General features: G+C 41.6%; 2 protein-coding genes across 2 annotated transcripts in view; both read left to right on the top strand.

Annotated features, from left to right (window-relative positions):
- vcp (valosin containing protein) overlaps positions 1–15,021 on the top strand; it is a 156,161-nt gene that overhangs the window by 42,334 nt on the left and 98,806 nt on the right. The gene's annotated exons all lie outside the window — the stretch shown is intronic.
- fancg (FA complementation group G) overlaps positions 1–15,021 on the top strand; it is a 50,614-nt gene that overhangs the window by 6,961 nt on the left and 28,632 nt on the right. The window contains exons 4-7 of the mRNA XM_055633423.1: positions 1,514–1,704; positions 6,144–6,303; positions 11,161–11,291; positions 13,305–13,451. Of these exons, the coding sequence (XP_055489398.1) occupies positions 1,514–1,704; positions 6,144–6,303; positions 11,161–11,291; positions 13,305–13,451 (629 nt within the window). The remainder of the gene's footprint in view (positions 1–1,513; positions 1,705–6,143; positions 6,304–11,160; positions 11,292–13,304; positions 13,452–15,021) is intronic.

Genomic DNA, 15,021 nt, shown 5'->3' with positions numbered 1-15,021 from the left:
GATGGAAGGTTTTCTTTGATGTATTCTGATGGAGATTATTTGAATAGCAGATGCACACTGTTGAAATAAATAAGTCTAATGGCACTTAACCCTCACAAAATACTAATACTTCAATATTCAAATAAATTCTTTAGTGCCATACAAATTCCCACCTTTTCTTTGCATCTAAAGCCACATTTTATGCATTTTGTGCGAAGCCTTTACTTCCTAAATAAGCTTAGGAAGTTTGGAATGTCCCCAACAACCCTCACCAACTTCTACAGGTGCATTTTATTGGGATGCCTGACAACTTGATTTGGGAACAGCTCCATCCAAGATCGCAAGAAAATGCAGTGAATTATGGACGCAGCCCAGACCATCGCACAAACCAACCTCCCTTCCATTGACTCCTTTTACACCTCAAGTTGCCTCAGCAAAGGCCAGCAGCATAATCAAGGACGAATCTCACCCAGGCCGCTCCCTTTTCTCCCATCTCGCATATGGGGCAAAAGGTATAGAAGTGTGAAAACGCATACCTCCAGGTTCAGGAACTTGCAGATTTCCTCCCAACAGTTGTCAGGCAACTGAACCATCCTACCGCAACGTGAGGGTGGTCCTGAACAACTATCGGACAGACTATCCTTGATCGGTCTTTACTGGCTTTACCTTGCACTAAATGTTATTCCCTTATCATGTGTCTGCACACTGTGATTGGCTCAATTGTAATCATGTATTGTCTTTCCGCTGGTTGGTCAGTAAGCAACAAAAGCTTTTCACTGTACCTCGGTACACGTGACATTGAACTGTATTGAACTGAACTTGTGGCTGAGAAGAATGCATTCACAACCTCGGGATATTCAAAAAAGGTTCATGTGCATGCAGGTGGTCGGGAAATCGTAAGTTCATAAGTGACAGGAGCAGAAGTAGGTCATTCAGCCCATCAAAACTACTCCGCCATTCAATCATGGCTGATCTATCTCTCCCTCTCAACCCCATTCTCCTGCCTTCTCCCCATAACCTCTGACACCTGCACTAATCAAGAATCTATCTATCTCTGCTGTAAAAAATATCCATTGACTGCCGCCACAACCTTCTGTGGCTTCTGCTACTGCACTATAGTGAAGTGTGGCAGTCATTTTACAAATAGAACCTGCATAAAATATGAAATTTATGTACAAGAGAACATAAAATGTACCTTTTGGGTCTTTTTCATGTCATAAAAAAACAAAAGCTGTTAAGACTAGTCCTTTTATTTCATCCAAGCTGCTTCTTTTCATTAGAGCAGCTTGTGTTCACCCAAGTAAACGAAGGATGTCTCTTGGTGAGCATGCATTCTTTACAGTGACTTAACAAAATTCACTGTTATTCTTTATAATTGCTGCTCATGTTAAATTTTTTTTTAATTTTATGATAACCAATGTTAATAAAAACCAATTGTCTGCCTGGCCGTAGTGCGTTTTGGCCTTTGAGCTTTACATTTAAGACCTGTAAAATTACTGTTTTCATGTATCTTTACTTTTTTTTTTTGAAACAGGATTAGAAGCGTATGGTAAACATTTTGATGAACGAGGCATCTTGAAATTATGGGAAATGACATTTCGGAGCATCAGTGACCCAACTTTTATTCAGACAGTTGATCAGCTGATATACCTGCAATGCCTGCTATGGCTGTCGAGAAATCAGCTGGAGGATGTTGAGGTTGTGCTGCATATGTTAAGAGAGAGAGTAAGTATGGCAAGGCAGAGAGAGATTTATTACTTTGTCATTGCATAATTCATTGCCTATTATGGTGGTTCAGGTTTCTTTGTTCATTCTAGTGTCATAGAGTCGTACAGTGTGGAAACAGGCTCTTCAGCCCAACTTACCTACACCGGCCAACATATCCCATCTGGACTAGTGCCACCTGCCTGCGTTTGGCCCGTATCTTTGTAAACCTGTCATATCCATGTAGCTGTCTAAATGTTTCTTAAATGTTGCAAGAATACTTGCCTCAACTACTTTCTCTGGCAGCAGGTGCATACACCTACCACCCTTTGTGTGGAAAAACATACCCCTCAGATTGGTATTGAATCTTTTCCTCTTCACCTTAAATTTATGTCCTCTGGTTTTCAATTCCCCTATTCTGGGCAAGAGATTCTGACTACCTGATCTATTCCTCTCATGATTTTCTATACCTCTCTAAGATCACCCATCATATCCCCGTGCTCCAAGGAATAGTCCTAGCTTGCTCAACCTCTCGCTTTAGCTCAGACCCTCTAGTCCTGGAAACATCCTTGTAACTTTTCTCTGCACCCTTTCCTGCTTGGCAACATCTTTCCAATAACATGATGCCCAAAACTGAACACTATACTCTAAATGCAGCCTCATCATCATCATCTCATACAACTGCAATGTAACCTCCCAACTTCTATACTCATTATATCAAGGAAGATAATTGGATCCATGGCATAAAATAATATACTGGACACATCGGTCAGGCAGCATTATTGAAGACACCAAGTTAAAATTTCAGATGGAGAACCCGACATCAAAACAAGGAAAGTGAGTTACTCAGTGTGCATGTTTGCTTACCTTTCTAGCTTTAACAAAGAATCCTTGACCTGAAATTTAATTTTGTCTCTCCACGATAGTCTAACCTTCTGAGTGTTTCCAGCTTTTTATTTTTATCACACACACAATTATTTTTCCCTTTTCACAGTTGCTTCCTTACCCGCTCAGTATTTTCAGTTTAGTTCAGTTTAGGGATACAGCATTGAAACAGACCCTTCGTCCCACCGAGTCCACATCGACCAGTGATCCCCGCACACTAACGCTTTCCTACACACAAGGGACAATTGTTTATACTTATACCAAGCCAATAAACCTACAAATCTGCGTCTATGGAGTGTGCGAGGCAACCGAAGATCTCGGAGAAAACCCACGCAGGTCTCGGGGAGAACGTACAAACTCTGTACAGTACAGCACCCGTAGTCAGGATCGTACCCAGGTCTCTGGCGCTGTAAGGCAGCAACTCTACCGCTCCGCCACTGTGCCTTCTTATTTCAAATTTCTCAAATCCACACTATTTTGTTTTCAATTAGATGTGAGATGTGTAATATGTTTTTATTTAAAAAATTGAAAAAGAGCCAGCTAATCAAGGAAATACCATACTGAATTGTGGGTTTGCTTGAAAGGTGAATGTTGATTGGAGCAGACGGTGTTTTCCTCAGACCCAAACTGTGAGACATGTCTGAAGAAGGGTCTCGACCCGAAACGTCACCCATTCCTTCTCTCCAGAGGTGCTACCTGACCCGCTGAGTTACTCCAGCATTTTGTGTCTACCACCAGACATTTCATTAATCTGTCTACATATCTGTTCCTCGATCTTCCACTGTTTTTTTGCGAAAGGGGGAGGGGGGAGGCAGTAGTACACTTCCATGAGAGTGATTGCATCTTTCTTAGGTCATCCTGGGGTAACTTGGATCACAGGCCTTTGGGTAGGAAAGACATTGTGGGTCTTTGGGAAGGGTTATTTTTGTGTAAGTCTGGTTTTCCATGAAGGACCTAAATTTCATGGTGTATTTATAACCGCAGACGAGAACTAAAGAACATATTGCCAAACTGGCAGGGAACATAAAAACTGACTGCAAAAGCTTTTATAGATATGTGAAGAGAAAAAGATTAGTTAAAACAAATGTGGGTCCCTTGCAGTCAGAAACGGGTGAATTGATCATGGGAAACAAGGACATGGCAGACCAATTGAATAACTACTTTGGTTCTGTTTTCACTAAGGAAGACATAAATAATTTGCCGGAAATAGCAGGGGACCGGGGGTCAAATGAGATAGAGAGGCTGAGTGAAATCCAGGTTAGTCGGGAAGTAGTGTTAGGTAAATTGAATGGATTAAAGGCCGATAAATCCACTGGGCCAGATAGGCTGCATCCCAGAGTGCTTAAGGAAGTAGCCCCAGTAATAGTGGATGCATTAGTGATAATTTTTCAAAACTCTTTAGATTCTGGAGTAGTTCCTGAGGATTGGAGGGTAACTAATGTAACCCCACTTTTTTGAAAGGGAGGGAGAGAGAAAATGGGGAATTACAAACCAGTTAGTCTAACATCGGTAGTGGGGAAAATGCTAGAGTCAGTTATTAAAGATGGGATAACAGCACATTTGGAAAGTGGTAAAATCATTGGACAAAGTCAGCATGGATTTATGAAAGGTAAATCATATCTGACGAATCTTATAGAATTTTTCGTGGATGTAACTAGTACAGTGGATAAGGGAGAACCAGTGGATGTGTTATATCTGGACTTTCAGAAGGCTTTCAACAAGGTCCCACATAAGAGATTAGTATGCAAACTTAAAGCACACGGTATTGGGGTTCAGTATTGATGTGGATAGAGAACTGGCTGGCAGAGAAGAAGCAAAGAGTAGGAATAAACGGGTCCTTTTCAGAATGGCAGGCAGTGACTAGTGGGGTACCGCAAGGCTCAGTGCTGGAACCCCAGCTATTTACAATATATATTAATGATTTGGATGAGGGAATTGAATGCAACATCTCCAAGTTTGCGGATGACATGAAGCTGGGGGGCAGTGTTAGCTGTGAGGAGGATGCTAGGAGGCTGCAAGGTGACTTGGATAGGTTGGTTGAGTGGGCACCAGACTGATTCCTGGGATGGCAAGGCTTTCATATGAAGAAAGACTGGATAGACTCGGCTTATACTCACTAGAATTTAGAAGATTGAGGGGGGATCCTATAGAAACATACAAAATTCTTAAGGGGTTGGACAGGCTAGATGCAGGAAGATTGTTCTAGATGTTGGGGAAGTCTAGAACAAGGGGCCACAGTTTAAGGATAAGGGGATAGTCTTTTAAGACCAAGATGAGATTTTTTTTTTTCACACAGAGGGTGGTGAATCTGTGCAATTCTCTGCCACAGAATGTAGTCGAGGCCAGTTCATTGGCTATATTTAAGAGGGAGTTAGATGTGGCCCTTGTGGCTAAAGGGATCAGGGGAGAGAAGGCAGGTACAGGATACTGAGTTGGATGATCAGCCATGATCATATTGAATGGTGGTGCAGGCTCGAAGGACCGAATGGCCTACTCCTGCACCTCTTTTCTATGTTTCTATATGTTAGGTTTGCCTATCCCCTTGATTCAGGTAGGTACATTATGGAATCGATAGCTGTTTATGGGGAGAGAAGCTGATGAAATATTTAAGTCAATGAAATGCAAAGATTTGGGAGTAGTCTTTAAGTGCCTAATGTCTGAGCACATGATGCTGTTCCCCATAATAAGGGGGTTAATTTTCAATAGAAAATAAAGATTTTACACTGAATTGTGATTTCTAAATGGTGGTTCTATTGGTTAATATTTGAAATAGATGTTTTTGCTCATTCTGTCAATAGATGCAGGAGTAGGCCATTCGGCCCTTCGAGCCAGCACCGCCATTCAATGTGATCATGGCTGATCATCCCCAATCAGTACCCCGTTACTGCCTTCTCCCCATATCCCCTGACTCCGCTATTTTTAAGAGCCCTATCTAGCTCTCTCTTGAAAGCATTGTCCTTCAATGGTTGGCTGAAAATTGACACATGCCACACTGAAGGATGAACTTGATTCAAATATCATGCAGATTTCAAACAATTATTTCTCTTTGATTCAGCCAAATTCATCATTCTATTACTGGAGCTGACTTTGCTCAGTTAATCACATGGCAGAATATTTTACAAAGCTGTTACATAGGTATGTCTGAAAACTGTGATTCAGGATCTTCCCATCTTCTTCCCAACAACCATCAGGCTATTGAACACCACGAACTCCAACTAAACTTCAAATTATGAACTGTCTTGGTTGTACTAGGGACTCCAGACTTTGTTTTGCACAATATTGGTTGATTTTGTTCACTGAATTTTATTTTGTTTGATTATGTTATCTATTGAGTACTGTGTTTACAAATCTGCTGCACTGTTACATTGTTCTGTTTCAGTACATATGACAATCTTGATTCCTAAATAAAATATATATGAAACCTGATGAAACATACTTATCCAAATATTTTTCAAACAAAACTAGTCCATGAACTGTAGATTTAATGATAGTATAGTTTCTGAAATAGTTCCGTAATACCATAGAGATTTCTTTTTAACGAATGCTATTTCTTTTCTTTGTGTTTGTGTTTTCAGAGCTCCTCGGTCTCTGGTGTGAATATACAGCATGATGATTTGTGGCAGTGCATTAAAACCGGTAACCTATTGAAAGATAGCAGTGGAAGTCATCTTCTGTTGGTGCAGAGTCTCAGCACTCTAGGAAAGTTGATGTACACCTGTGCTACATTTTTGCGAGGTACAAGACTATCCAAAGGATCCAATTTGAAAACCTGGTTAATCGATTGTGTCTGTGAAAATCTGTTGCTTCATGTAGTGTTTAACCATTTGATGAGTGGTGCTGTTTCGGACATTACATTTTATATAACGTTTATTACCGAGATGAGAAAAACATTTTTCACACAGAGTGGTGAATCTCTGGAATTCTCTGCCACAGAAGGTAGTTGAGGCCAGTTCATTGGCTATATTTAAGAGGGAGTTAGATGTAGCCCTTGTGGCTAAAGGTATCAGGGGGTATGGAGAGAAGGCAGGTACAGGATATTGAGTTGGATGATCAGCCATGATCATATTGAATGGCAGTGCAGGCTCGAAGGGCCGAATGGCCTACTCGTGCACCTATTCTCCATGTTTCTATGTTACAGTACAGAATCAGCAATCAATAGAGCGGCAATGTGCTGCAGTAACTCGGGTCAGGCAGTAATTCTGGAGAACATGGCTAAGTGATACTTTGGGTCGAGACCCTTCTTCGGACTGCCATTGAGAGACGGTCTCACAGACTGGTATTCTCCAGTCTGAAGAAGGGCCTTGACTCGAAACACTGCCAATTCATGTCGTCCAGAGATGCTGGGTTCCTGCTGAGTTACTCCAGCACTTTGTGTCCGTTTGTCTATGATGATTGGCCCTAATTTGGAGATTGTTTCACCTGATAATTTTGAGGTAATAATACTGTGGACTAAGAACCTGTTCATGTTCTTTAACATAAGCATTTAGAATGTTTTTATCTTGAAAAGTACTATGTTTTATAATATAAATGAATTTTTAGAACTGTTTTCCATAAAATTCCACATGATTTTGTTTATCTGTATTTTACTATGAGTACTACTAATGAGATATTAATTCAGTCAGAACTTCTGTTCAGTGAAGTCTGGCCAGTGTCATTCTTTCAAATGAATAGTTAATACAAATGTGTTCAGCAAGCTGCTTAATACATTTTTTACTTTTGCGATTTGCCTTTGAGAATTTCCCCATAAAGTAACTTGCGGTACCTCTTAATTCAAACTGTTGACATTACAGTGAGCTCCTGTGGAAAAATAACACCTAGACTAATGCAATAGAAATACTGCATTACATGAACATGTAGTCAACAATCTGGGCACAAGGTGGCAGTGGTCACAAAAGATTGGACCCATTCTGCTGAAATGTAGAAACAGGGAGCTACAGAAGCTGGATTACAAAAGAGGAAACAAAATGCTGGAGTAACTCAGTCAGGCAGCATCTCTGGAGACATGGATGGGTGACCTTTTGGTTCAGGACCCTTCTGCAGACTGATTGTAGAGGAGGGTCGGGAGGAATGGGGGCTGTTTCTGTTCCAATTCAAATTCAATTCTATCAATTTCTGCTATTTGATTGCCAAATTATCCAGATCAGGGAATGCCGAAGGAAATCCATTCTGGAATACTATCTGGTCTTGAAGATAAATTGACTTTTTTGTTATAATTCATTAATGAGATATGGGAATTACTGACAAGGCCAGCATTTATTAACCATCCATAATTTATCATTAGAACAGATGATGAATAACCTTCAAGGATAACTACAATGCATGATGAGAAAGCATTCCCATGGTGCTTTTAGGTGGCGAGAACACGATTTTGACCCAGGAATGACAAAGTGTTGCAAAGTTAATGTGTTGTATATCTTGGTATAGAGTGATAGATGCGTGCGAGGGTTTTAAACAGGAAAGACAATAATCAAAGTAATATCAGCAGGCCAGGCAGCATCAGTGAAGAGAGAAATAAACCATTATCCTGAGATTAACTCTTTCATCAGAACCAGTATTATTTCCCCAGAGGGTGGAAAGGGTTTGGAACCCACGCCCTGAAAGGGTGGTTGAGACACAAACTCTTGTTAAATTTTAAAAGTACTATTCAAGGGCTGTGAACCAAGTGCTAGGAGGTGGAATTCAGTGTGGTAAATGCATTAAAATGCCTTGGGCTTGAAGACCAAAGGATCACCTGTGTCCTAAAGTTTCAGTAATGAGGATGTAAGATTTCCCAAGGAAGTTTTGGGAGCAGCCGTATATTGTTTTCTTTGCCCTCCTGGGATTCTCTTGGATCATAAGGCATAAGAGCAGAATTAGGCTATTCAAGGCCCATCGAGTCTTTCTCTGACCGAGCTTGGTACAGAGTGCCTGATTTGGGACGTGGTATGTGGATTATGTAGCCAGCCCTTCAGAGCTCAGTGAGCCTGGTCAGGGTCTCGATGCTTGGGACATTGACAGAGCAGGATGTTGATGGTGAGTTTGTGGTCTAATCTTTGAGAGATGGCCCTCAAGACAGGGAAAGTCATTCATTTTTGTCAGGATCTCGTGTTTATTGCAGAAAATGGAGCAGAATTGAGCAACGGGTAGATGGTTGGTTTGTTTTATGGATATTTGGTGCCAGGTTTGTTAATTCTCTCTATGCTTCGATGAATGAATTTCATTACTTCTTGCACCACAGAAAGACATATCAGGACCAAGCTAGCTCCAGGGATCAGTCGTGTTAGTCCCATTATTCCTCCTCAACCTTATTTTCATGCCGATAAATTAATCTTTAAAAAAAAAACTAAAAACAAGGTAATTTGCAATAGTCACATTAGCTACTAGTCTAGTAGCATGTCATTGGGATGTGAGGAAACTGGAGCACTCAGAGGAAACTCATGCAGAGAATGTGCTAACTCGTGTTAACGGCACCTGAGATTAAGATCAAATCCCGGTCCCTACAACTGTGAAGCAACAGCACAAAGCACTGCCTCAGATATTGGGCACCAGAGAGAGTTCCTGTCTCACAGCCTCAGTGGCCCAGGTTCCATCCTGATCTTGGTGCTATCCCTGTGGTCTTTGTACATTCTTCCCAAGTTTGTCAAAGCGTATTGGCTTCCTCCCATGTCCCAAAAGTCTGCTGTTTGGTGGGTTAAATGATCTTATAAATAATGCCTAATGTAGGTGGGCAGTAGGAGAATCAAGGTGGAAGTGAATAATTTACAGGAAAATATGTGTGGAAATATGTTTGACGGAATTGCACCTGGGCAATATGGCCTGCTACCTCTTAAGGAAATATTATTAATGAAGACTTGGAACTTGGCTCAGAGTGTGTACATGTGCAAATACATTTTGCATTGGAAAGTGGGATGGTTTCAAAAGTCCATTAGTGAGAGTTCAAGATATGCAGGTTCCTGTTAGAGTGAAGGGCAATGCAGTTTGGAGTGACAAACCCTGGATGATGAGAGTATTTGAGCTCTGATCAAGAAAAAGGAGGCCTGTATCAGCTGGGATCAAATGTATCTTTGGAGAAGTCGAGGTATTGATGAGCATATTTAAGGGGGTAGTCAAGAGAACACAAAGGTACATGAGTTAGCTCTGGCAGAGAAGATTAAGGAGAATCCAAAGAGATTTTGTAAGGGGAAAAGAGTAATTAGAGAGGGAATAGGACCTCTCAGAAATAATAAAAGAGGTTGGGCAATGTTCTCAATGAATATTTCTCTGCTGTTTTTATTGTGGCAAAAGATTTGAAGACTAGGGAACTTGGGAAAGTTAATGGTGATATCACGAGGACAGTCTATCACAGTTGAGGAGCTGCTGGGCATCCTAAGGCACATGAAGATCGATAGATCTCCCAGGCCTAATCAGATATATCCAAGGACACTGTGAGAAGCTAGTGAAGAAATTACAGGAATCCCGACTGAGATATAGGGTCATAGAATCATATAGCACGGAAATAGGCCCTTTGGCCCAAATTGCCCACACTGACCAACTTGCCTACACTTGTCCCACCAGCCTGCGTTTAGCCCATTCCCTGTAAACCTTTTCCTGTACATGTACCTGTCCAAGTATACAGCAAGACGAAGTAGCTGTTTATTGTCTTCAGGAGCATGCCCCAATCTGCCCCAATGGTGTGGAAGTGGAAATGGTTGAGAGCTACAAGTTCCCTGGCGTTAAAATTACCGATAGTCTTTTTTGGCCAAGCACCTTGAAGTGACAGCCAAGAAGGCACACCATTGCCGCTACTTCCTGAGGAAAGTGAGAAAATTCGGCATGTCTCAAGAAACTCTTACAAACATCTACAAATGCACCATCGAAAGCATGCTGTCGGGTTGCATAACAGTTTGGTTTGGGACAGGTCTGCCCAAGACTGCAAGAAATGCAACGTTGTAGATATAGCCCAGTCCATCACACAGACCAGCTTCCCATCATTGATTCCATCTATACCTCACGCTGCCTCAGAAAAGCAGGCAACAAAATCATTGATACGTTCCATTCCTGTCGTTCCTTACTTTCCCTGCTCCCGTCAGGCAGAAGGTACAGGAGCTTGAAAGTACACACCACCAAACTCAGGTACAGGTTCTTCACCTCTGTTTTCAGGCTTCTGAAGGGTCATTCCATAAGTGAGGATACTGTCCAATTCACCTCTCCCCTATTGCAGACATTGCACATTGTCTATGGAACTGATGCACTGCAATGCTGGGAACCATATTCTACACTCTGTATCTTCCCCTTTGATCCATCTATTTTTGACGATTATATTTATGTGTGGTACATCTGATCTGTTTGTTTACATGCAAAACAAAACTTTTTGCTGTACCTCAGTAAACGTGACAATAACAAACCTAAATCTAAACAAATTCTCTTAATTAATAATATCCTTGGCCTGAGAAAATGTGATACTGATATTTGCAAAAGTGGTTAAGTGACTTCAATCAATGTAGATAAGTCAATTGAAGTCAATTTGAAGCATTCATATTTACTGTTGATATGAATCTTGAGTGAGCTAGTTTTATGAATTGCTTGATGTTTGTAAGGTAAATAAGTAAAGATTGTCTTTCGTGTCTTTAATAGGGTTTCATAAAGTAGAACAAGGTCATTATCTGGAAGCCATTGATATCCTGCAGCCGGCAGCTGAGGGACTTTGCTCCAAGAGAATTCTGGCAGAGATCTATACACTGATTGGCTACAGTTCAGTACAAATGGTAGACAAAATCAAAATTAAGTAGCATTGTATTTAACCAGAATTTTTTTTAAATTGTGAATGAAAGAAAACTTTGATAATTTAAATGAAAACTGCAAATTAATTTTGATAAATGACAATTGTTTACATTTAAACATTGTTTAAACATTGGTATAAATGTTGTTTATATATGAAAGTTCCATTTTGGTGCATTCGCAAAATTAAGCAAAATCGTTCAAATTATAGATCAAAGGATATATCATAGTACAAGGAGCAGTAAAGCACAAGAACAGGCCCTTCAGCCTATAATGTGTGTGCTGAACATGCTGCCAAGTTATAATTTATCTACCTGCACATAACCCATATCCCTCCATTACCTGAGATCAATATGCCTATCCAAAAGTCTTTTAAATGGCACCAACCTTTCATCTTCTACCACCAGTGGGAAACATTGATTCCGCTGTGTGGGGATGTTCATATTGAATTCTATTGTGTATTGTGTTCTTTTTATTCGTGGCTGTATGGTAACTCAATTCTCACTGTACCAATTGGTGCATGTGACAATAAATGTAACTTGAACTTGAACCCCTGGCAACACGTTCCAGGCCCACACCATCCTCTGTAAGAAAAAAACTTGTCTGGCACATTTCCTTTAAATTTTGCCCCCTCACCTTAAAGTGATGCCCTCTAATATTTGATTTTTCCATCCTGGTAAAAAATATTCTGACTGTCTACCCAATCTATGCTTATCATAATTTTCTATACAGTAAACTCTCGTTAGAACAGACCATGGGTGGGGGGGTACTGTCTGCTATTACCAATTGTCCACAATAACCGATTAAGGGATCACCTAGTAATAGAGTATCATTGTTTAGCCTCTCAGTCTGGAACTGGGCCTGGAATTCCAGGTGAGTTGACTGCCCCGGCCTGCGAGTGGCTGAGGGAGAGGCAAGGAACGGAGGAATCAATGGTCACGGTTCGCGGGCTTCCGGGGTGGAGGTAAGAGTCTGTGGTGGCGATGGTGGTAGGGACGGCCTAGAAGCTGCTGAGGAGGGTGTGTGGGCCGGTGGTGGTGGCATGATGTCTGGCCTCGAAGCAGCTAGGGAGGTGGTGCAGGCCAGCATAGGCAGTCGGGCCTGGCAGTAATGGTCAGTTGTCCGGCCTGGAAGTGGCCAGGGAAACGTTGTGGGCTGGGGACGGCGTCAGCCTCCTGGCCTGGAAGTGGGTGTTGAAGGCGGTGCAGGCTGGGGTTGGTGCCTTCAGCTGTTATAACCAATATCCCTTATAAAGAAGTCTGTAATAACGAGAGTTTACTGTATTTCTATCAGGTCTCCCCGCAAACTCTAGCATTCCAGAGAAATCAATTAGTCAAACAAAAGGTCTCTCTGAACTAATGCCCTAATCCAGGCATCAATCTGGTAAACCTCCTCAGCACCCTTTCTAAAGCATTGACATCCGTCTGTAATGGGCCGAACAGAACTGTACGTAATATTTCAAATGTGGCCTAACCAAAATCCTATAACAGTTTATAAATATAGTTTGCTAGTGGATCAAAAAGATTATTTTGCTAAATAAATGTGGATTTCAAAATGGCCTGAGGTATTCTTTGCTTTGCTTTGCTTTGGTGGTGGCTTGCTATTGGTCATGTCAGTCTGCCATGTTTGAATGCTAATTATGGCTACACAGGATATGAAATTAGAGTTGTGGACCAGTTAATTTGCATGATGCATATTTGGATTCGACTTTTAGTAATTTCTTCACTCCTGGCATCGCTGTTATGAAATTAGATTGAATCTCTATTCTTTATTTTTAGATTCCAGCTGTCTTATCTTTTTCAAAAGTGTCAGTAGCATTTATAATTTACTTAGAAAGATTGTATTGAACATAATATCAGCCAGAGTATTTGTACAGTAAAATGTAAATTAAACTTGTTTGGGATGTGGTCGGCATTATTTTAAATATAATGATAGGATTTTCTAAGAATATTACATTTATGCCAAAGATGTGTGTGTGTGTGTTTTTGAATTTGTTTCAGGGCAGACCACAAACTGGATTGCAGTATTTTCGGTGGGCACTCCAGGCAGACATCCAGTGTTTCCCTGCATTGTATCATGCTGCAATGGTCTATCGGCAGCTGGAGATCGTGGAAGCTGAACTAGAGGCCTTAAACCATCTCTCTGTGGTGAGTCCTAATTTTGTTCATTTACATTCTTTGCCCATCTTTCAGTTTTAATATGTAATTGCAGCTGAAATCAATAAAATGTGTGCATTCTGCTGGACATGATTTGTTGCAGATGTTGATGACTTTTGGAGGATCTTTGCAAGATTATGGGCTAAATTTGATTTGTCTGTGAAGAGAGAGTGATGTTGATGGAAACTATTTGAATCAATATTTCCAAAGAGCACTGAAATATTTATCAGCATATCAGAGATGTATAAATCCGCATGGGCCCCAGCTATGCCTGCCTCTTTGTAGGGTAGGTTGAACAATCCCTGTTCCAGATGTACACTGGCCCTATTCCCGAATATCTCCGTTACATTGACGACTGCATGGGTGCTACCTCCTGCACCCATGCAGAACTCATGGACTTCATCAACTTCACCACCAATTTCCATCCTGCACTCAAATTTACTTGGACCATCTCCGACACCTCCCTCCCCTTTCTTAACCTCACAGTCTCCATCACAAGAAAAAGACTCACGACTGACATCTATTACAAACCCAGTGACTCCCACAACTATCTGGACTACACTTCTTCCCACATCGCTTCCTGCAAAGACTCTATCCCCTGCTCCCAATTCCTCCATCTACGCCGTAACTGCGCCCAAGATGAGGTGTTCCATATTAGGACATCCGAGATGTCCTCATTCTTTAGGGAATGGAGGTTCCCTTCTCCCATGATAGATGAGGCCCCCACTCATGTCTCCTCGTTACCCAGCAGCTCTGCCCTTGTTTCCCCCTCCCCCTAGTCGCAGTAAGAGACAGAGTCCCCCTAGTCGCAGTAAGAGACAGAGTCCCCCTAGTCCTTACCTTTCACCCCTTCAGCCATTGCATATAACGCATAATCCTCTGAAATTTCTGCCACTTCCAATGGAATCCCACCACCAGGCACATTTTCCCATCTCCACCTCTTTCCGCCTTCCGCAGAGACCGTTCCCTCCGCAACTCTCTGGTTACAAACAGCTAAAAATGGCCTGTTTCTTTTATCATCATTACTTTTTTGCATATCTTCCATTCGTTGTTCTTTATCTCTTTACATCATCATCTATATCTCTTGTTTCCCTTATCCCTAACTAGTCTGAAGAAGTGTCTCGACCAATTCCTACATGTACATTGAAGGAGACATATGGGTGGATTGTAAATTGCATTACATTTAACCATATGACACACACGCGCACACACACACACACACACACACACACACACACACACACACACACACACACACACACACACACACACACACACACACACACACACACACACACACACGTGTGTGGCCACCGCATAGTCTCCTGCAGTCTGCTAAAAAGGCCCTTAGTGGGACAGGAACATTACGCTTTACCTCTCCAAGGCACTTTGCCTCAACAAGGCCGCTCCACTACGCCTGCACTTAATTTTATCTAATCAAGCCAACTATCCACTCTAATTAGGATGTCTCTGCCAATCCACTCCCTTGCTAGTCTGGCTTCTGCTCCTCTGCGACCTTCAAGGAAATTGCCCTGGGCTGTCTCTTGGCGCTCTTTTTCAA

The sequence above is a fragment of the Leucoraja erinacea genome, chromosome 1 (genome assembly GCF_028641065.1).
Source record: "Leucoraja erinacea ecotype New England chromosome 1, Leri_hhj_1, whole genome shotgun sequence".
Lineage (NCBI taxonomy): Eukaryota > Metazoa > Chordata > Chondrichthyes > Rajiformes > Rajidae > Leucoraja > Leucoraja erinaceus.
This window is presented reverse-complemented; position numbering and strand designations above follow the sequence as displayed.